Source organism: Leptidea sinapis, chromosome 26 (genome assembly GCF_905404315.1).
Source record: "Leptidea sinapis chromosome 26, ilLepSina1.1, whole genome shotgun sequence".
Classification (NCBI taxonomy): domain Eukaryota; kingdom Metazoa; phylum Arthropoda; class Insecta; order Lepidoptera; family Pieridae; genus Leptidea; species Leptidea sinapis.
The window spans coordinates 6,097,571-6,121,870 of NC_066290.1; the positions used below are offsets into that span (position 1 = coordinate 6,097,571).

A 24,300-nucleotide genomic window follows, 5' to 3' on the forward strand; every position below is an offset into this window, starting at 1 on the left:
AAATTTTCAGCATGAAAATTTGTCATTTCATTTTACATAATAAGCTGGTAATTTTCATAAAGCCCATTGGTATCTTGATATATTTCAAGAAGAAATTAAATAAATGAATGATCAATCCGTTCAATCGGAGAGTAATGAGCAGCTGAGCTGAAATTATATAACCTAATAAAACACTGCGCGAACGCTAAAGAATTTAATTAACTTTTGAAAGCTTCTGTGAATTAATTATAGCTACATTTACAGTCGTTTCCGTTCGATGCTTTTAAAGCTTTGCTGATGAAAAACAGGGGAAATGAGAATATATAATAATAGCTAACAAGCTAACAACATACAACTACTCCACAACAAATATTACGTAATCCTGGAATGTACAGGAGTGGCTGACCAATGGCCACACGTCTTCAAAAATACATACTGTGATTGCTGCAACATATCTGCCAACATCCCAGGTAGATTCCGAATTTCTCAAAGGAGTCTGGTTGTATTGCTTGTAACTAATTCTAGTAGGCTTCATAAGATACATAATAGCTTTAAGGGTAAATGTATACACTTCTACAATAAAGTCCCAGCCACTGTTCAGGCATTATCTATAAATAAATTTAAATGTTTTATAAAAAAATGGCTCTGTCGTAAATCCTATTACTCCACTGCTGAATATCTAAATGATCGGACAGCCTGGGACTAGATTGTGATTATTTTATAGCGACTGTACAATATTGTATATTTTTATTGAAAAGAGCGCAAAAAAAAGAATGCTGGGAGAGTTTCTTGCGCCGCTTCTTCTCTCTCAGAGCGCCATTTGTTTCCGAAGCGGTAGTAGTATCTAGTAGTATAAGAAATGACATCAAAAAGAATTCTAAAGGAATCAATTTTGAGAAAATAAATGCCTTTTATGCCTTTGATTACCCAACGCTGCACGAAAAGTAGCATCAAATAAGCAGTCTAATTGTAAAAAAAAAAATAACAGATAAAACAACCGACTTCAAAAACACTTTTCCAAAACAATAGATATAATATGCACTAAAAAGTATAAAAACAGGGGGTATTTTTATTCAATCTAATTCAAGTTACGATTATTGTTATTTTTGGAAACGGTGTCCTTCCGCCGCGAATGACTCTCGTCTCTCGCCTCCTCACGACTCAAGCACATCTCACCTATAACTATGCATAAAGTTACAAACCTATCTTCGATGTTACCGATTTCAAAAATTACAATAATCGTAACTTGAATTAGATTAATTAATTAGATTGTATAAAAATACCCGTACTATGGAACCACACAGGAAGCACCAGCTTTCAAATAAAAAAAGAATTATCAAAATCGGTTCACCCAGTCGAAAGTTTTGAGGTAAATAACATAAAAAAAAATCCGACGAATGGAGAACCTCCTCCTTTTTTGAAGTCGGTTAAAAAAAGAGCCTCCTTATCAAACCATACTGTATTGTACCATACATCACATATCAAACCATGCGTTATTAGCTGATTAAACTACTGTAAAGGTCCCACCATAAATATATTTAATTATCTTAATAGCAAGTAACCAATCAGATAGTGGGCTTGTCTGTCGACATTATTCTAGTTTCTTAAGGCCTTTTTCATTAACTATTGTGACGCAAATTAAAATTATTCAAGCTTCAAACATTTTTTCTCTTTCTTCTTTCTTTATTTATTTACTTATTATTGTTAATGATTTAATGATTGTTACGTAGCATTAAGTAAAGCATAACTAAGCATTCCTTTTTTAAATTAAGAATGTGTGAACATCCATCTAATTAAATTTAAACATTTTGTAATGATTTATTTTAAATACAAATTGAAAATATAGTGTGTGATTAAGTTTACGTAAAATACACCAAGACGGGGTTAATACTATGAAAATAAATTATTCTAGATATTTGTAAGCAAAATTTATGAACGATGAGGGAGTCGAACGCACTACCTCTCGGGTTACCTCTCTTTACAACTAAGCCAACCGTTCCACCAACGTATGCATCGAAAATTTGGTAACTCTAAGGTTGTGGCTCCATGAAAACATGGACGGAACACGAGTGATCGCGGGTTTGATCTTTATCTATCTATATAAATAAAAATGAATTGCTGTTCGTTAGTCTCGCTAAAACTCGAGAACGACTGGGCCGATTTGGCTAATTTTGGTCTTGAATTATTTGTGGAAGTCCAAAGAAGGTTTAAAAGGTGAATAAAAAGGGAAAATGCTGCTAAATTAAATAAAAACAACAAATTTGTTTTTCCTTTGATGTGTCCATACATAATTTCTATGAGAGATTTTTTTTACGCACGGTTTGACAGTTCTGCTGTGAAACAATTTCATTACGACAGCAGGGTCTATATTTTACAAAGTAATTTTTGATGTTATGATATATTATTGACAAATTCATATAAAAACATAATTTTATTTATTATATACAGAACAACGTCTGTCAGGTCAGTTAGTATTAAATAAATTTTCTTTATAAATTTAATTGTAACTCAATATTTATGATTATTATTTTATATCAATTACTCTGGTTACAGTTTACTCCCATACAATGCTAACAAAATAAAACGGTCAGCGTGCACTTTCATTAATTCCTTTTGGACAATCATGCCCACTTCATGTCATCTGTACCTTCCGTTAGTGTGAATGTAATTAGAATCATAAGGTTAAAATATATCTATATTTACCGTTTCAATCAGTACTGATTTAGAATGTATGATCTTAATATACATCAGAACTTAAAATTGTTATTAAGCATTGTAATTGATGAAATATTTTAGGGCCACCATATATTCGAGCCATGAATCCAGTGAAGGGAGTTGCTGGTACGGAAGTGTCAATCTGGTGTCCTTACTACGGATTCCCAATTGAGTGAGTATGGGTCTTAAGTATACTTTATTATTTACACTTATACAAATACTTGGTTACTTTGCACAGGATGCGGGCTAAGTGTTGGGTACCACAACTCCGCCTATTTCTGCCGAAAAGCAGTATGTATTAGCGTTATTGTGTTTCGGTCTGAAGTCGTGGAGATCTTTGGATGGAAGCCATGTAGCAGTGGACGTATTCCAGCTGAAATGATGAAAGTGTTCATTATATCTTTTGTTATCATTTTTACCAGTGGGAGGCTCCTTTGCACAGGATGCCGGCTAGATTATGGGTACCACAACGGCGCCTATTTCTGCCGTGACGCAGTAATGTGTAAACATAATTGTGTTTCTGTCTGAAGGGCGGCGTAATTAGTGAAATTACTGGGCAAATGAGACTTAACATCTTACGTCTCAAGATGACGAGCGCAATTGTAGTGCCGCTCAGAAATTTTGTGTTTTTCAAGATTCCTGAGCGGAAGGCCAAGAATACAGTGCAGTGGGCTTAATGGGCAAGGCGTAAAAATTACCGTCAGCTGAACGTCCTGGGATTCTGACATAATTAAAATTAGACCAATACTTTCATCGTCTTCAGTAGTAGCTAGAAATTTTATTACTTCATTAGTTTCACTTCATTCGTATCGAAACATCTTATAAAATAACAAGTGGTGACCTGGCAAGTACCCCGCGACCGCTCATTCTATTATTAGCACTTTGTGATTGCGTGGCGTTGTATTCAAAGCGTGGTCGAAACACAACTGGACGAAAACTCTGCCTAATAGACGCGTAGGCAGAGTTTTGCTTAGCCTAGTTGTTTATTGTACGTCAATGCTTAAGGCGTACCTTTTATTATCATACCAGAGTTGTTCATAGATACATACAATATATTCGATATAGTTTGAATGTATCTCAAATACTTAAATACAAAATAAAATTAAAAAATAATTCAACAAAATTATGACATTATCTGAAAGTTATATTAATACAGGTTAAGTTATATGCAACATGTATATTGTGATATATGATATTATATTATAAAATGATGCATTTTCTTGTCTAGTCATTGAAAATTATAACGACGTCGTACCAAGCTTCCGGCTACGTTATTCTGACTCACGATAAAGTACATAGCTCGTACGGCTAAACAAATTGGTAACAATATCTTTCAAGCTATCACGCAAACTCAATTTACATAAATATTATATGTAACAGTGAGATTAGGGACAACAACTAAAAGCCTACTATTTTCCATTAAAACTTTAAATTTACAAACTCTTTTGATGGTTACACTCGTTAGCAAAACACGATGAAAAAGTTTAAGTTTAAAATTAAACAGCTGTGATAATAATATGATAAATGACTAGTATTTAACTTCTTACGGCCGTTTCCAATATTCAGTCTATGTCTTACTTGAGATAAAAATCGTAACTATCGTTGACTTTTCTGTCCCAATAAACTTATCGACGGAAACTCACCTTATTCGTACAGGCTGTCTGTCAATGGGACGACGTATAGCTTACCAGCGATAGAAGTTTGTATGGAAATTGCAATTCACGCGTCCCAATATAAGGCGATAAGATTGACTTATCGGGTATATTGGGACAGCTTCAGATTATTTACAACTAATTACTGACAGTAGAAGGTAGTAATTTATCTCTATCTGTAGATAGTATATTGGGAACGACCGTAAGTTATTACGGGAGGGAAAAAAGTCAAAGTAACGTTTGTACTTTCTATTGGTATGTTATTTGTCTCTTAATTGAACGAATGCAATATTAAAAAATATTAATTTTTAATTTTCTAAATAAACTTGACAGATTTTTTTTAACAACCAAATCACGATGATCTATTGTTTAACAAATTTGTTATAAAATATTATTCTTTTTTTAAACAGATGGGTGAACGCGCTTCCTATCTGTATCCTCTACTATAACTGTCCCATCGTACGATGAAACTTGAAGTAGGTAAAGCAAAAAAAAATTAACAAAAAACAACCGACTTCAAAAACACTATTCCAAAACAATAATTATAATAATAACTATGCACTAAAAAGTATAAAAATAATTGCGAATTTTTATACAATCGAATTATGGAATATAGGAAATATGGAATCGGTGTCTTCCCGCCGCGGCCCCACTCTCGGCTCGTCATGTCGCGCGTGCGACTCAAGCACATCTAACCTATATATGTATGTAGTTACAAACCTACCTTGGCTGACATCGGCCGAGTATCGTTAATTTGCTCCTAAGAATTGAAGACTTCCGATACTTTGTTATGAATACCAGTATCAGAATCTAACCAAACTCACCACCTTTGAAGTATATTCTTTCCAATAAAAAAAAGAATAATCGAAATCGGTTGGCGCGATATTGAGTTATTCGTAAATTTGTCGCGTATATACTTATAGCAAATTTAAAACTTTTATGGTTTTCTCATGGATGCCATTGTCAGATCTAGACCAATTGCAATGGGACCACACGGGAAGCACCAGCTTTCAATGAAAAATAGAATTATCAAAATCGGTTCACCCAGTCGAAAGTTCTGAGGTAATAAACATAAAAAACATACCGACCAATTGAGAACCTCTTCCTTTTTTGAAGTCGGTTAAAAATAATGTATTATACACAAGTTAACAAATGAAAATGACGTCACGGCTTAGATTCGTAATTATAGGCATATAAGTACCTTGATTTCATATCAAGCGTTTCTGTACAGTTCAGTATGCAGGTTAATTCTGGTTTATCCGCTGAGCCTGGAATTCCGCTGACAGTCGTAAAGCCTTCTCCGTACAGAACTAAAACTCTACATAGTGATACATAACTTAGTGCAAAATTATCAAATCAACACCTTTATTCGTTTAGGTCAAAAAGTGACAGTTCTGAATATCTATATGTAGTTGTGCGTACTGAAAAGGGTTTTTATGTAATTTGGTCTTGTAAAGAGGGTAGATGAAATAAATTTATCTCAATTTTGCGACGCGACTAGTTTACTTTAATTATTTTCACAGTATGTGGTATTAATCAGCTTCGTTATAGATAGTCTCTCAAAGAAAAATTTAAAGAAATAAATATTATGACTGTTCATTGTCAGTACATTTATGAAAATTTAATATACGTTAATAAAAATCGTCACCTTATTTGCTCTTAATGGTGATTTTCATTATTATATAACTAGAAATAAGGGATTGCTTGTAACTAATTCTAGTAGGATTCATAAGATACATAATAGCTTTCTGGGTAAATGTATACACTTTTATAATAAAGTCATATCCACGACGATCGGTCCTTCGCATACTATATTTTAACAAAATTAAGAAAAAAGAAAGCCCGCTGAGTTTGTTGCACCCGTTATTCTCAGATCTGAGACACACCATTTGTGTGTGTGTGTTATTGACGTTCAATAAGTGATTTTTAATCCTATTTTGAATAATAATATTTGAATTTGAATTAAACGTTCCGGACATTGAGAGACGTCTGCAGCAATGTGCAAAATGACGGTATGAATTACTTAAGAATGATATAGTAAAAAATTATCGCCATTTATTTTATTTAAAAAACAATACTGAAAGACTTATCTATGAAATATAGTGTTTATATTGGTATAGTTGCACTCGTGAAAGAGTTTCTGCAGTTAGATATACTGAAATACACTGTTTCACGTTCGCCTTACAAATTGATACTAAATCACCACTTACATGCTGGAGATCTCTAAGTCTACGAGCCGACACGTTTAACACACCTAAATAACTTCTAGTACTTCTTAATAACATTTCTGTGGACGGAAAGGGTGTGAAAGTTCGTCAAGGCTTTACATACTATCATTAGATTGGGAATTTACTTTTTCAGTATATTCCCAATCTAACACATGTTAAGAGTACAAAATACAAGAAAGCCTGCATGGATGCGTTGAAAGGCAAATATTTCAAAACTTTTAGATAATTTATAAGTCTAGAATCTAGATACAATCTCTTGCTGTTAGTCATGATAACAGGCCAGGTTTATTACTTTTACGTACAAGCTACGCCTTACACTCGCGTTGCGTCAGTCGTATTGTTTTTATGTGCTTGTGTTGCTGAAAATAGAGACTAACTGTTTACCGCTATTTTTTCGACATGTTCACAGCTGTCACGGTATATATCTATAAATTATCTAAGATTCAAGTGTTGACTCTCACTAGAGAGCCCTCGGTGCAATCCTCGCCTTCCACATACCAATGTCTTTTTGGTTTTCTAATTCATATGTATATGTTAAACGTTTATTAGATGCTTTATAAGATTGGCAACGATCTTGTGATGTTTCTTGTGTTACAAGATGCACTGCGGTGATCACATACCATCAGGTGACCCTAATCAGCAAATCAATTGCGAATATCTATGAGCCAGAATGACATTAATTAAGATATAAATTTGAAGTATTTTTAACTGAATTTTAAGAAAGCGATTGAGGACACATAGACTCAGAAAACCGTATAGATGATCTGACAGCCCGATAATACGAGAACTATTTTTTATTTAACTATTGACAAATGTCAATGTCTGCTCTCACTAGTGATTAGCTAGTTTTATATAAAATACTGAGGAGCTAATTCCAACCGTGGCTGATTGTTTACGGCTTGTAAATCAAAATCAGTTACAGTCACCTTCGCACGTCACGCCAAAAAGTTAGGATATCATCTCCACCATCTGGATGTGTGGCGGTCCTCCACAGTGCGGTTTTCAAGGAGCTTTCTTCCAACTACTACAAGGCTGTGGAATGAACTTCCTTGTGCGGTGTTTCCGGGACGATACGACATGGGTACCTTCAAAAAAAGCGCGTACACCTTCCTTAAAGGCCGGCAACGCTCCTGTGATACCTCTGGTGATCACTTAACAACAGGTGACCCGTACGCTCGTTTTCCCTCCAATTACATAAAATAAAAGTTACAATAGATTTGCTTTTCTTTTCTTCTTTCTTTCGCATTTCGTTCTTGCTGTATCCTCGTTAGATGTTATTTTCTCTTGCACGTTTTGTTTGTCTAAAGGCAATATTGTATGTCAATTTTGAGATATAGCTTGTATGTAAATTTTATTTATTTATTCATAAAGGCTTACCAACTAAATACAATTTATTAACTCATGCACTAAGAATTAAACAAATATAATAAAATAGTTTAAATGTACTTAAATTATAGGTAGGCACAACATTTCTATGAGAGATACATGTGATATTTTAAATTTTAATAAATATGTAACGTAGTGTATGAAATATTCAATACACAAACAAAAACAAACGTAGAACTTTCCACTTTCCTAGTGTGTCTGATAAATAACATATCTTCAATATACATATTCATACAATCTTTGCTTTTCTTAAAATAATAAAAAAAAATTAACAAAAAACAACCGACTTCTAAAACACTATTCCAAAACAATAGATATAATATGCACTAAAAAGTATTAAATAATTGCGTATTTTTATACAATCTGATTTATAAAGCCTCTCGCCTCTTCACGACTCAAGCACATCTCACCTAAAACTATGTGTGTAGTTACAAACCTATCTTGGCTGACACCGACTCCAAAAATTACAATAATCGTAACTATAATAAGATTTATGAATTATATTGTATAAAAATACGCAATTATTTTAATACTTTTTAGTGCATATTATATCTATTGTTTTAGAATTTTGTTTTTGGAGTCGGTTGTTTTTTTGTTAATTTTTTTTTTGATTTTTAGTGAATTTGAAGTATACTAACTAAGAATTTGTCTAAATATGTGTAGATATACTAAATTTTTCAATGCAGCAATGAACGTAAGCGCTTAGTTGAAGAGTTTTGTTACTTTGCCATGGATTCCGTAATCAGAACCTAACCAAACTCTCACCAAACTATCTTTGAAGTATATCTTTTTCAATAAAAAAAGAATCATCGAAATCGGTTGGCGCTATATTGAGTTATTCGTTAATTTATCATCCACTTTGCTATACGTATGTATATATGTATAGATTTTAATGTTTTTCTCATGGATGCCATTATCAGATCTGGACCAAATGGATGGGTCGAATACAATGGGACCACACGGGAAGCACCAGCTTTCAAATAAAAAAAGAATGATCAAAATCGGTTCACCCAGTCGAAAGTTTTGAGGTAACAAACATAAAAAAAACCGAAGAATTGAGAACCTCCTCCTTTTATGAAGTCGGTTAAAAAGCTAATACATATTCAGTTATAAAATATGTAATTATTACGGTATGCGTAGCATGCAATGGGTAATACCTACATTAATAAATGAATTAACTACCCCTATAGCGTCACAATTGTCGAAATGTAAAACAAAAAATCAGGTGAAAAACTTATTGCGAAAGTTCTACTTGGCACAATGTCCATAATAAATAGACTTAAGAAATACTGGTAGGGACTATTAAATTGTCACACACAAAAACATAATATTGATTTGATAATTTGCGAAACACGAGAATTACTGCCGACAAACTGCTGCGCAGTTTGGCAAAATAATATGTATATATCGCTTTGTAATGTTGTATCAGAAATAAATGATTTAAAAAAAAAAAGATAAAAATCAGCTTATTTTAAACACATTCTTCTCTGAGAAGATGAAAACAATTATAATATTAATCTTGAACGTTTTCCCTCCTTAAAGAGTGAATTAAATATGGTGCAACAATTGGAACACAACAAATGTGTTCCCAGTTTCCGACTCACTGTAATCTTTTACAAGAAACAATCAGGTCTACAATAAGTCAGGACTGCTGCGGTGCATTACCTGACAATGCATCTTCTCGAGTCGGTGGAGTGTTTGGCATAAAAAGGCAAAGGCATTAATTTACTCAGAATTGATTCGTTTAGAATTCTTTTTGATTTCATTGGTCATTTGGAAAGTCTTTCCGTTAAAATAAAACACTTTTGACATAAAATAAAAAAAATATTTACGAGCGTATTGATCCGTTCTCAATTTACTTCTCAGATAAAATATACAAATTTAATTTCTACCGAAATTTACGAACCAGCACCTCTCGGGTTTTGTTCGTGCGCTCTTACCTACAGAGCCAACTTACCTCAGGTTGTGGCTCTTTCTTATTAGTTCTTCTCCCCATGTCATAGCCCATATTTACGAACTTATGTAGCTTCATAACGTTTACCAAGTGTTGTCGATATGTTATGTTATTGTCACTCCATATTGTAAATAAATATGAGAAATATATTTTATTTCTATTTGTAACATGTATCCGATCCAATATATTACAATCTGTATATTAATGAAATTCTTTACTGGTTTAGTTCAGTGAAATGGGAAGGAGGGGTCGGTGCAGATCCAAGATACCTGCAATCAGATGGGCGCCTCACCATCACCAGCGTTGACAAAAACCGGGATAAGGGGGCATGGACCTGCTCTGTGATGACGCCGGGAGGAGAGCTCGCGAGAAGAGAGGTATATCGTACATTAAATAATGAGTTTGAACCAATTGATGACATTATTCAAAATCATTAATGAATAATAAACATGACTGACACATCTGGTAGCAAATATTCATATTTTGTATATTCCTCACATTATTTCGAGGCATTCTATTGAAAACTCTATCTATCTATTATACAGTAAAACGAGCGTAATAAGTCAACAGACGACTTTCATAAACTGTTCGAGCATAAGTCAAAAAATAATTCTCATGGACTGCTCGAGCATAAGTCAATAAATAATTCACATGGACTGCCCGAGCATAAGTCAATAAATAATTCTCATGGACTGCCCGAGCATAAGTCAATAAATAATTCTCATAAACTGCTCGAGCATAAGTCAATAAATAATTCTCATAGACTGCTCGAGCATATGTCAATAAATAATCTCATAGACTGCTCGAGCATAAGTCAATAAATAATTCTCATAGACTGCTCAAGCATAAGTCAAAAAATAATTCTCATGGGCTGCTCGAGCATAAGTCATTAAATAATTCTCATGGACTGCTCGAGCATAAGTCAATAAATAATTCTCATGGACTGCTCGAGCATAAGTCAATAAATAATTCACATGGACTGCCCGAGCATAAGTCAATAAATAATTCTCATAAACTGCTCGAGCATAAGTCAATAAATAATTCTCATAGACTGCTCGAGCATAAGTCAATAAATAATTCTCATAGACTGCTCGAGCATAAGTCAATAAATAATTCTCATGGACTGCTCGAGCATAAGTCAATAAATAATTCTCATAAACTGCTCGAGCATAAGTCAATAAATAATTCTCATAGACTGCTCGAGCATATGTCAATAAATAATCTCATAGACTGCTCGAGCATAAGTCAATAAATAATTCTCATGGACTGCTCGAGCATAAGTCAATAAACGATTTTCATGGACTGCTCCAACATAATTTTTTATTTTTGTTTATTGTCGTTTTCATTTTGAAATGCATACAACACTTTTAATAGAACTTATAATTAAAAGAATGATCAATTAATTTATGTTTAGTGTAAGATCCATAAGATATACTTATCTCATAAATAAGTAAGAGATGGAGATATAAACTGGTTGTTTATATTAAAACAGAAATAAAATATACCTAGAATAATTATGAAGTATTATTTTAGAAATGCAAGTTTAGTAATTTATCCATTACGGTTTGCAATTTTTTAATTAAAATATTGAGACAAGTGCGATTTTCAATGTTGTTTTTCCATAATATTAGTTCTGCCAAAATAGGATGCAAGTATTAAGAAGAAATGATACATAGCGATACATTAGAATCTAGATCACGGCTATTTTCAAATAAGATCAATATCATGATTATCTGTGATAAAGTGTGCTAGATAGAGTACTTCAAAAAGTACTTAAAACTCACAATAATTTCAAAATAGTTTTTTTTTTTGTTGCCATGATTGCGAAACTGAAGTGGCAGTGGGCAGGGCACATAGTTCGACGGACAGATGGCCGTTGGGGTAGTAAAGTCCTCGAATGGCGACCATGTACAGGAATACGCAGTGTTAGTACTTACCGATGACCGACGATCTGGACAAGATCGCCGGAATACGTTGGATGAGGGCAGCGCAGGACCGATCTTCGTGGAAATCTTTGTCCAGCAGTGGACGTCTTCCGGCTGATGATGATGAAGTTTCTAAAATTTGCCAAGATCGAAAACTGGATATTTGAGCTTTTCCCACATTATTTTTAGACGGGACTACAGTTTTCCTTACCACACCGATGAATTGTCTCGCCCGCGTTAGCGCGACGGTACATTACTTAGGAACTCTTAAATCTGAAAAAGGCCTCAAGTAATGTTTCATTGTGTTTTTTTTTTCAATTCTCTAGTGTTGTGGAAGATAATGAGTGATGATCAATTACGGGTAATTAATCTGCAAGATTGTCTGTACTACAGTTCAATAAAAATGACTTAAACAGATGTGTTGTACACGCAATTAATTTATTTAACTGTGTAGATAACGCTACAATAGATAGACAATAATTTACTCAAGGTTTATATAGATAATATACATACTTTCATGCTAGTATAATATCATATATTTAAAGAGCAATTTTGTTGTTAGTTGGAGCGGTAAAAACGTTTTGGCTCAAAATATATAAAGTTCTGCATAGTGTGTAATGTTGTCTGTGATCACCTATCAGAAAGTGAGCTCCTCCTTTCATGGCTAACGTTAAGAACAATCCTAGGTGCAAGTGAACGTGGTATCACCACCAGTACTGTCTCCAATCGTGTTTCCTCCGGGCCTGCGTTCCGGCGACAGAGCTCAGCTTACATGTACCGTCACCTCTGGGGATATGCCTGTCTATTTCTCCTGGCTCAAAGATCAAATGCCCATTTCGAGTGTCCTACAGGTGAGTTTGGTATATATTTTAAAGGTTTTCTTACTTAAAACTTTTGCTTATATTTTACATATAGATACAGCACCATAAGAATGGAACTTAATACGATATTGGCAATACGAACTCAACAACTTACAAGGACTGAACGAACATCAAGTCATTTAAATAATACTTAGAAACATTGGCTGTTTTTTTATAATGTATGTTTTGAATAGCTATCTCAATGGGTCTTAGATAATAAGAGTTATCAGCATTAAGTGATTATACAACATACACGCATTACTTGAGCCTTAAGTGAATAAATTACTTGTATGAACTGCTCGACAACAAGAACAACTCGAAATGATAACTTATAATTAGACTGCTCGAGTATTAAGTCAATAGACGACTTACATATAGTGCTCAAGCATAAGGTAGTAAACGACTTAAATGGACTGCTCGTGTATTAAATCAATAAATGACTTAAATGGACTGCTCGTGTATTAAATCAATAAATGACTTAAATGGACTGCTCGTGTATTAAATCAATAAACGACTTAAATGGACTGCTCGTGTATTAAATCAATAAACGACTTAAATAGATCGCTCGTGTATTAAATCAATAAACGACAAATAGATCGCTCGTGTATTAAATCAATAAACGACTTAAATAGATCGCTCGTGTATTAAATCAATAAACGACTCAAATAGATCGCTCGTGTATTAAATCAATTAACGAATTAAATGGACTGCTCGATTATAAGTCCAAAAAACACTTACATGGACTGCTCGACTCTAGGACTATAAACGAATTACATGTTCTGCTTGGGCATAGCTTCATAAGCGCCTTAAATGAACTGCTCGATTTTAAGTCCATAAACGACTTACATTCGCTGCTCGAGCCTAAATCTATAAACGTCTTAAGAGCATGGTTTGCCACAGCATAAGTATGAAGCTACTTAAATGGACTACTTGAGTTATTGTTAAGTTAATCATCAAGTTTCATCGACTGCTTGAATTTTTGTCATTAGTACCTAACTAAATAAACCAAAACTATGAACAATCAACAAACTGAAACAAGATTTTCTTTTATTATGATGCTGTCAAATTCAGTCCCTCAGTAAACGTTGTCGTCCTACAAAATTAATAAAAGTTACTTTTACCAAGCACCTAATGTAAAGAATACTGAATCTTTACCTTAGTCGCTTCATTGTGGGTCTTCTACCGCATCACGGTGAGTGTTCCAAAGAGCTGCTTCACCTGATTCCTGCCGCCGAATTCCACCTTCGCACGACACGCCACAAGTTAGGATATCATCCTCACCATCTGGATGTGTGGCAGTCCTCCACAGTGCGGTTTTCAAGGAGCTTTCTTCCGCGAACTACAAAGCTGTGGAATGAGCTTCCTTGTGCGGTGTTTCTGGGACGATACGACATGGGTACCTTCAAAAAAAGCACGTACACCTTCCTTAAAGGCCGGCAACGCTCCTGTGATTCCTCTGGTGTTGCAAGAGATTGTGGGCGGCGTTGATCACTTAACACCAGGTGACACGTAAGCTTGTTTGCCTTCCTATTCCATAAAAAAGGACATATTGCACTTAGGATACATTTAAAATGATTCTATTTACATGAATTTAAATTTCATGTATTTTTAGTTTTTTTCTTTAAATAATTATAATTTATTGGGGTGTTATTAGGTGGACGAGCGCGGAGCAGAGTTCTACAGCATGCTTCTATTCAAGAGTCTAACAGCAGCTCATAGTGGTACTTACACCTGTGTGGTGACAAACACTGCTGGAAAGGCTAACACCTCCACAGAATTAGCTATCAAAGGTAAGGGAACAAGTGACCAACCTCTCACAACTCAATTTTTGAAAACATTAAAGAGTATTTTTAGCCAGCCACCGTCCAGGCATTATCTATAAATAAATTTAAATGTTTTATTAAAAAATGGCTCTGTCGTAAATCCTACATGACAGTACAATATTGTATATTATATTAAAAAGTGCGCAAAAAACAATGCTGGGAGAGTTTCTTGCGCCGCTTCTTCTCTCTCAGAGTGCCATTTGTTTCCGAAGCGGTAGTAGTATCTAGTATATTAGAAATGACATCAAAAAGAATTCTAAAGGAATCATTTTTGTGAAAATAAATGCCTTTTATGCCTTTTAACACATAGTGTATGACGTTGCTTGTCACGCACACTAAAGTAATAAACCTGGCCTGTTTTCATCGGTTGTCTAGCGGCAAGAGGATCTATCGAGACGTATAAATTATCTATGATTTACGTTTATATTAAAGTATTTTTTTGGAATTGAATATATAAAAAACCATCTTAATGGGTAATAGTTATAAGATAACTTATCAAATTTATAACACGACAAACTAATAATTAAACAGATTATAAAACACTTTTAATGTGCCACTCGATTCAAAATTCTGCTTTATTTTCTTCTCATGTACTATTATTTCCATATAAACTCAACTAAAATTTATAGTAGGGTATAAAAAAGGCTACTAATATTATAAATGTGAATGCAAGTTTGTTTGTTACGGTTTCACGTCTACACACGGCTGAAGGGCACCATAGCTAGTGAAATTACTGGGCAAATGAGACTTAACATCTAATGTCTCAAGGTGACGAGCGCAGTTGTAGTGACATTCAGAGTTTTTGGGGTTTTTCAGTAATCCTGAGCGGCACTGCATTGTAATGGGCAGGGCATATCAATTACCATCAGCTGAACGTCCGACAAAAGATGCTAAGCCTCATTTGACCAGTAATTTCACTAACTTAGTACGTAAGTTTCAGTAGTTAACCGCAGCAGTTTGTTTTTGTATATAATTTGCAAAGTATTCTAGAAAAATCTGCCTAAAGTAACTATTCCACGCGGACGAGGTCGCGGATTAAAGTCAAAGTCAAAGTTTATTTGCCTTACATGTTAGATTGATGTTACATAAATATTATAAAGTACATGTTTGCTACATTTATGACGTGCAAATTTTTTAAAAAACATTTCTAAATCATCTATACTAATATTATAAACCTGCAGTGTTTGTTTGTTTGTTTGTTTGAACGCGCTAATCTCTGGTACTACTGGTCCGATTTGAATGATTCTTTCAGTGTTGGGTAGTCCATTTATCGAGGAAGGCTATAGGCTATGTTTTTTTTTCAAAATTACGGATCCGTAATAAAATTGCTATTTTGTAACACAAGGTGTAAAATCGAAAAGCTATTTTTGCGTGCGCTGCAAAAACTATTGACAATAGAATAAAGTGATGTACAGGCTATAATATAGGAAATATTTTATTACTTATAAAACTATCGCGTGAATATACTTTATATGGCAAAACAACGTTTGCCGGGTCAGCTAGTTAGTTATAATAATATCAATTTAACAAAAGTTTAGGAGCAGTATTATGTATTAGTATTAAATTATTTATAAAGAAAAAATGACAAGTTTTTAATTGAAAATATTCTTCTAATGAATATAAGCAGTTTTCAATAAGGTATATTTACGATTTATATGATAAATTCCAGTTTGACGATACGTCTCTTATTATCATTGGGATGTGATAATAGATTTTTATGCATATACAAAAACAGTTTCTATGATATAATGTAATTCTACAGCAAGGTACTTGTAGTTTGGTGGTTTAAAAGCTAGTAACGAATAAAATTACAATACTGAAACAAATCAGTATTAAATAACCCCATTATTTAATTTTAAGTTTTATGTGTTTTTTATTTTAAGTTTCAACTCATTATGCTGGAAACAAACTAAAAATTTAAAGGTTTGTACTTTGTACAATGTTTTAACACAATTAAGCGCTTGAGTTATTTCAAATGTTATCAAATTTCATTCGGTAATTAATGCACTGCATGATATCAGAATGAGTCGTGCAACGAATATTAATTACGTTGATTATACCAACTATTTTTTTATAGGTTGCTGCGCTCCAACTAGATACCGTTCTACTTAAGAACAATAGTTTCTTTATTGCGGCAACTTAATATTGTAAGTGTGTATTGGCTATTTGGAAAGATGCTTGTGTGCGTGGCACCTTGACACTCAATGGAATCTTTCAAATTTTAGTTTGATTTTACATTGAAATTAATAAAATACAAAATACTTACTGATGTATTTGCTACCAGTGTCTTTCTTATTTCTTGTAGTTAATATTTTTACAAAGTTTTATTACGAAACTCGCCATTTTAGTTTCAATTAATAGAAAAGTTTATAGTGGAAAGTCACAGATTGCTCGAGACTGGCTCAAGTTGCACTTGGGTATAGTATTAGTTGCGGCATTTTTCGACTGCGGTATCTAGTCGGAGCGCAGCGGAGACCAATGCTTAATCTAAGGTTATTTATATTGTTTAAGGTTTACATCATTTATACGTCTAGATATACTATGACAGCTATTAAAACGTCGAAAAAAATCGAGTTTAGAACTAACCTAACTAAACTATTTTGAGCAATTCACGCACACTAACACAAAGTGTCATACAAATCGCGAGTGTAAGACGTAGCTTGTCACGTACACTAAACCAATATTCCTGGCCGGTTTCTATCTGTTGTCTAGCAGTAATAGACTCTATCTAGACGTATAAATTATCTAAGGCCTTAGGTTTTCACGCCTCATACTACTCATAAATCAACCGATGAAATGAGTTGTTCCACAATGGGTCATGTCTTTGTATGTTTACTAAACATAGAAGCCTTATTTTTAATGGGCTTAACAGAGTCGGTATACTGGTTGCTATAACCCTATGCCATATATTTGATCTAATATCCAGCGCAATTGCGGCTTACTGGTGCTGCTTGCTACCTCGCTTATCGCTACATCAGAATAATATCTACAAATACGAACCAGTAACGTCAGTACTCGACTCGTATTAACAAAAAAATGCTAATTTATGTCCTTCTCCTAATCTGTTCCAGAGCAATGAAAAGGCTGAAAAGTAAAGGATGTGTTATAGGAAGGCAGATGAGACACTGGTCTCTTCGTCTAAAACGTCATACTCACCCAACTCATCCGCTTATAGTCTTGCGACTGATTGCAGATCCGACTTAGATAAAAAAAAATTAAAGTCCTAACAAAAATATAATGATAACTAGCTGACCCGACAGACGTTGTTCTGTATATCTAATACTAGCTGACCCGGCAAACGTTGTTTTGCCATATAAAGTATAATTCACGCGATAGTTTTATAAGTAATAAAATATTGCCTATATTAAAGCCTGTACATCATTTTGTTCTATTGTCAATAGTTTTTGCAGCGCACGCAAAAATAGGTTTTCGATTTTACACCTTGTGTTACAGAATAGCATTTTTATTACGGATCCCTAATTTTGAAAAAAAAACATAGCCTATAGCCTTCCTTGATAAATGGACTACCCAACACTGAAAGAATCATTCAAATCGGACCAGTAGTACCAGAGATTAGCGCGTTCCAACAAACAAACACTGCAGCTTTATAATATTAGTATAGATTTAAAATTCTCGTGCCCTAGTGTTTCTTACCAAACTCCTCCTAAATGGCTGAACCCATCTGAGATTCGGCCAATATCTGTTTTTCTTACCCCTAAGGGTGACCCTACCCTAAGTATATATATATTTTTTTATTATGATTCAGCACTGAAAAACACATACAACATAACATCAAATTTTCAACCTTCTACGATCTACAACTATTTTTGTATCGCGCTAACTTTAACGTAATAACATTTTAACGTAATGGCAAAATCCAATGTGTTTTGACCCCAAACTATCGGGATAATAAACCACTCGCGGATTGTGATTCAAATCCTCTTGAGAATTGCTTACTTGTGATTATTTTCTTTTATCTCCGATGATGAAGTTAAGTGTGCTTAGAAGAGTGCATGTGCGTATATGAAGATATATTAGCTGGTAGTCACGAATAATTGAATAAATGTTTAATAATATCAGCAATATAAAGCTGATTCCGATGGTGTTAAGACCAGAATATTCACAATCGGCCGACGTTTGGATATATGGGAAGTTCACATATTAACTTTGTATTAAATGAAAAATATATTAGTTTTAGAATCAATATATATAATTTGCAGAATATTTAAACGATCAGAAAGCCTGGGATGGGATTACGGTAGAATATTGTATTAATTATATTTTTTGAGCGCAAAAAAGAATAGTTTTGGATAAAGGATGGTTTTATGTAAGCAATATTAAGTCAGCGTGGTTAGAACTTCGAATGTCATATTAATAAACGCAGTGTATAGTTACTACAAGTTTAAAACTTTTTGAAGTTATACTTCTTTAGGTGCGTTATGAAAAAAGGATAAGAGTGAAATATTAAGATGTGCGCTCATCGCTGTAACATAAAAGTAACAGGTTTAAGTTGGTTCCGACGTTTGCATCATTCGTTATTTTTTTCTTGGTTTTTTTCGTCCATTATTGGGACAAGCAAAGGGTCGGTAGATAAAGCTTACCCCACCACTTTTAGACCCATATCAGAACTACCAACCTTTAGCAAGATTTTCTAAAATATTATGTTAATGCAATTAATTAAACATTTTTACTATAATAACCTCATGCATAATAAACAATATGGTTTTACTCAAGGTCTTTCAACCACAGATGCTAGTATCGAGTTAATAAGAAATATTTTGGATGCTTGGGAGGATTCATGTGATGCGTTAGGAGTGTTTTGTGATTATACATTAATGGAAAAATCAACTGGCTCTATCATATCGATGGGCGTACCGCAGGGCTCAATCTTGGGTCCTTTTTTGTTCCTGTTTAACGTCAATGATTTACCATATCTTATTCAAAATAAACATGATATTATACTGTTTGCTGACGATACATCTTTGTTATTTAAAATAAAACGCCAGCAAAAAAAATTTCTGTCAGGTTGACGAAGACATTGCTGAAGTAGTAAATTGGTTTAATGTAATTTTAATAATAACTTACTTTTAAACGAAAGGAAAACAAAATATGTAAGTTTTACACTTCCAAATATAAAGCACCAACCAACACCTATAAAAATTAATAATGACAAACTTGATGTAGTAGAAACGACAACATTCCTAGGCATGACTTTAACTTTAAGCTACAATGGGGTGCTCATATAAAAAACTTATGTAATCAACTTACCTCTGCAGTATTTGCGATAAAAAAAAAATTGGCAGTTGTTGGGGTGGATGTTGAAACGGCTAGACTTGTATATTTCAGCTACTTTGGGCAGCAGGTATTGACAACATATTTGTGCTGCGGAAAAGAGCAATTCGAGCAGTCTATAAAATGCGTTCAAGGGATTCCCTGAGAGAAAAGTTTAGTAAAATAATTATTATGACAGTACACTGCCAGTAAATATACGAGAACCTCCTATACGCTCATAAACATATTAGCCAATTTAAAAAGAATAGTGATGTACACAGTCTCAATACTCGAAACAAACATAAACTCGCAAATCTATCTACTAGGTTCCGTAAAATTGCTAAATCTTTTAAAGTGGATTGTGTTATATTTTATAATAAACTCCCAAATGAAATTAAAATATTACCTATTAAAAATTTAAATGTATCGTAAAAAATAAATTAACATCTAAGGCCTATTATAATGTGAAAGATTATTTGAATGATAAAGATAATTTCGAATTAATGTTCTAAATTTTGTTAATGAATATTGTTATACTCATTTGAATCCTATTGTTACTTTTGTACTTCATCCTGACTTGCACTTTAGTGCTAGTTATTTATAACTTATTAAGTTTTACAATGAATAAAGATTTTTTAACTTTGACTTTGACCTATATGTTTTAGGGGTCAAACCCAATTTGTAGGACAAACTTGTTTAGCTTAGTCTGTACCAGTTTATCCTTTCGCCTAAAGGATGATCTGATTTGGCATAGGCAAAACTATAGCTCAAATCGGGTTTGGCCGGTATCAGTAACTGATAAAATAACATTTTAGAAACCAATACATATTATAAATGTCTAAGTAAAATAATACAATAATACTTACTCAAGTAGATACAACTTTTTTTTTATGAAAAAATGTGGTGGAATAAGCAAGTGATCCACCTGGAATGATGAAGGATCATCTGCCCACAAAAGTGTCGATATGATTAAGTGTTTCCCCATATAAATCTATGAACTATTTGTGCCCGAAAGCATTCATGGAAAATTACGTTACCCTATGAAAAATTACAGCTCGTATAACAATGCTCCAAACAGGGATTGAACTCAAAACCAAATGGCTTAATCCAATAGGAAATACTATGTATGTTTGTATACTAACAAAACATGCGAGAGAGAGAAGAAGAAGAAGAGAAGAACATTTCTAACGGAGATACCGCAAGACAGAAAAGAAAAGCGATTCTATCGTTACTGTAACCAATTTGAATTCAATAAAAAAGTCGTAAACAGTCAGCCACACTTGTCATTAGCTCCTCAGTATTTTTAATTTTAAACTTGCTAACACTCAACATTGACAGATCAAAATTGGTTAAGCATCGTCGAAATGTCTGGTCGTCTATATATGCTTAGAATATAGTGCTATAGAATATACTAATGTTCTATACACTGTTCTGTATAAATACCACTTCTACACACTTCTACGACATAAGTTAAGTCCCAACTGAAATTCGTACAAAAACTGCTTATAGTCTAAGAGTATGTAATATTTTGTTGTCAGTTCCACCGTACTGGCAAATTGAGCCGTCAGACTCTGCCGTGCTGCTAAATGGATCGCTGACTGTGAGTTGCGACGCCCGCGGTCATCCATCACCCTCTATTTATTGGACTAAATTCTCTGGTAAGCTCTCTCATTATTGCTACTATAATTTTACTTGTGTTAGATACTGAGTACTATCCAACTGACACATTTTGATATTTAAACATGTGTGTATGTATGACATCACATCACAACCTATGATGTATTCGACCCAGATCACATCGCGTTGCGATCGTCGCTTAAACTATAAATGACATAATTATTATGAGCTTCAATCAAACATGTTCTAGACGTTAGAATTCTGGGAGAGCTGCTTCTTGGGCCGTTGCTTTTCTCATAGAAGGCTTTTTTTAACGTTGTTGTCGATTTTTTTTTCATCAAAATTGACTTCTCAATCAACCTATTTTGAAAAATTATCGTTTTTTTACTTATTTCACTCAAGTAATGACCCCACATACACCAGCACAAATAGAAGTATAAACACAGAGTCGGATTAAGAAGCGTGGGGCCCGTAATAAATTATTTAAGGGCCCTTGATCAATATTGGTATTTGTAAATTGCAGGTTACCAAGTGTCTGCCACGGTGGATTGTCTTAGTAGGAAAAGTAGTAACGTTTCACGTTTTGTGACATCAACTATCTTTGATATACTACGTCTTTTAAATCTTATATCTTTAAATTTGCAATTCTTGTATATAATATATATATATTCTGAATCTCGGAAACGGCATGTAGTTTCGGGGGCGAGAAATAGATCCAGCTAGGTTTCAATCTTAAAAAATGTAGTTACGTCCGTGTTTTGATGAGAAACAGCTATAATATACAATAATATTAGAATACAAAGGAAAATTTCTCCACTATATACAAGACTATAATAGCTCAGATGGGACATTGGGTGATCCGGAAAGCAGAAGACCCCGGTTCAAATCCACATGTGCTATTAGTTTTTTTTTTTTTGTTCAAATTTTGTACACTCTTAAAATACGAGCAAGGCTCGGTCGTCCAGGTACTAAAACACTTATAAAGGATTAAAATGCGGGTAATTGTAACTGTGTTTTTACATTAGATTCTTGCGTAAAAGTTTCATTTATATTATTATTTTAATTAACCCGAAGTTTCAAGACCTTTCCAAATCTCGTTTTCAGGGGGACTGTAACTTTTACGCAATAAACTAATGCAAAAACACAGTACCAATTACACGAGTTTCAATATTTTAAAAGTGGTTTATTTAAATGTTTTACACTCGCTTTAATGAGAGAAAATACTTATAAGTATCACCAAATAATTTCGCTCAGGCAGAGGTCAGTGGGCTTAAATAAGCGGGCCCCCCTTTCGCATGAGGCCTCTAGCAATTGCTACTTATTAAATAGTTAATCCGGCCCTGTATAAACAGAATACCAATATAACCTATATCATACACTTTACGGACCTCGCCGTCTCATATATTCCCAGTCAAATGACTCCCAAGCGTACATGAGCTTATATTAACACTATTTTTCCTTCACAAGGTAGTACAGAGACGGCTCTAGGGGGAGTATCAGATCCCGTAGTGCTAAGTAATGGTTCACTGAGGTTGGAGACCGCTCGCACGGAGCACTCCGGAAAGTATGGCTGCAGGGCTGATAACGGAGTTCCACCGGCTATAAGCAAGACACTTACTATACATGTTAATGGTGAGTACTTTATATTTATCTCGCAATTTCATTGAAAATTATTGTTTTAAATGTGCTAAAAATATATTATATACACCACACTTTTATAAGAATACATTTTGTTACATAATCACACCATTCGTAGTTTCAAAGTCAAACTCAAATAAACAATATTCACTTTGGCTTTTGAATAGTCATTTTAAATATCTTTTTTTTTTTATTGAATATACCATACATTCGGAAAAGTAGAGCTCGTGAGAACATACAAGAATTGAGTTTCTTCTTTCTTCGGCCATTCTGTTCAATGTATAGAGTATTTTACAAAGGCTGTAATATACGAAATAAATTAGTTTTTAAGGTGTTGCATCCAATATATTAATCGTGTTTATAGTCAGAAGCGTTTTAAAATATCAAATATTTCTTAGAAAGTAATGAAGAGTAAATTGTATCTATAAATATAAATTACATATCGTATATTGGATGCATCAACCTTTAGAGCTTCAAGTCATTGTTTGTGTAAGGATGCTTCGTGAACATGATGGTCGTGATTACTGTCATAATTAGTAATCGCATCCAACAACTACAATGATTTATTAACTATAACAGGTCGACCAGGCACCACAAGCAGCACCCGTTCACGAGTTGACGCATGGACTAGCCATAGTTCCCTTCGAACATATCTAAAGGAAGGACACGACGCTGCTGCAAGCAATGCCATTTTTGTGAGCATATAGAACCGTGTATATGTTCATGGAAATAATTTCTAAATTTTAGTTTGGTTTTCTATAAATCGTTCTTTTTAGTATTTTTAACCTTTATTTATTTTTGTTTATTTTATCTTAAAACCATGATATTTTCGTATTAACGAATTACTAACGTATTAGCACGCACCATATGTCTTTAGCACAAAGACACTACTGGGTTTCGGGTTAAAGGTTAAGTACTATAACTGATAAATGATTTTTAATGATACCAATGATTGGGAATGGAGCGAACGCCCTCAGGATATTAATTAAAAAAAATATTATTCGATTTTACATTGTAACCATATTTTATAAAAAAAAAATGCCCGCCGAGTTTCTTGCACCCGTTCTTCTCACGTATGGAATGCAGTTTTTGACGTTCAATAATTGATTTTATATCCTATTTTAAGTAACATTATTTGCATTTTAATTAACGTAATAACAAGAACAATTATTTTGTACTAAGCTGTGCACCTTTTTTAAAAAAATCAACCACATTCACTTCTTTTCAGATCTATTTGTCAATTAATATCAGC

The 24,300-nt window shown here is 33.7% G+C and overlaps 1 protein-coding gene across 1 annotated transcript in view; it reads left to right on the forward strand.

Annotated features, from left to right (window-relative positions):
- LOC126972531 (cell adhesion molecule Dscam2-like) overlaps positions 1–24,300 on the forward strand; it is a 157,434-nt gene that overhangs the window by 120,482 nt on the left and 12,652 nt on the right. The window contains exons 10-15 of the mRNA XM_050819358.1: positions 2,776–2,866; positions 10,141–10,291; positions 12,526–12,690; positions 14,354–14,489; positions 21,332–21,451; positions 22,878–23,042. Of these exons, the coding sequence (XP_050675315.1) occupies positions 2,776–2,866; positions 10,141–10,291; positions 12,526–12,690; positions 14,354–14,489; positions 21,332–21,451; positions 22,878–23,042 (828 nt within the window). The remainder of the gene's footprint in view (positions 1–2,775; positions 2,867–10,140; positions 10,292–12,525; positions 12,691–14,353; positions 14,490–21,331; positions 21,452–22,877; positions 23,043–24,300) is intronic.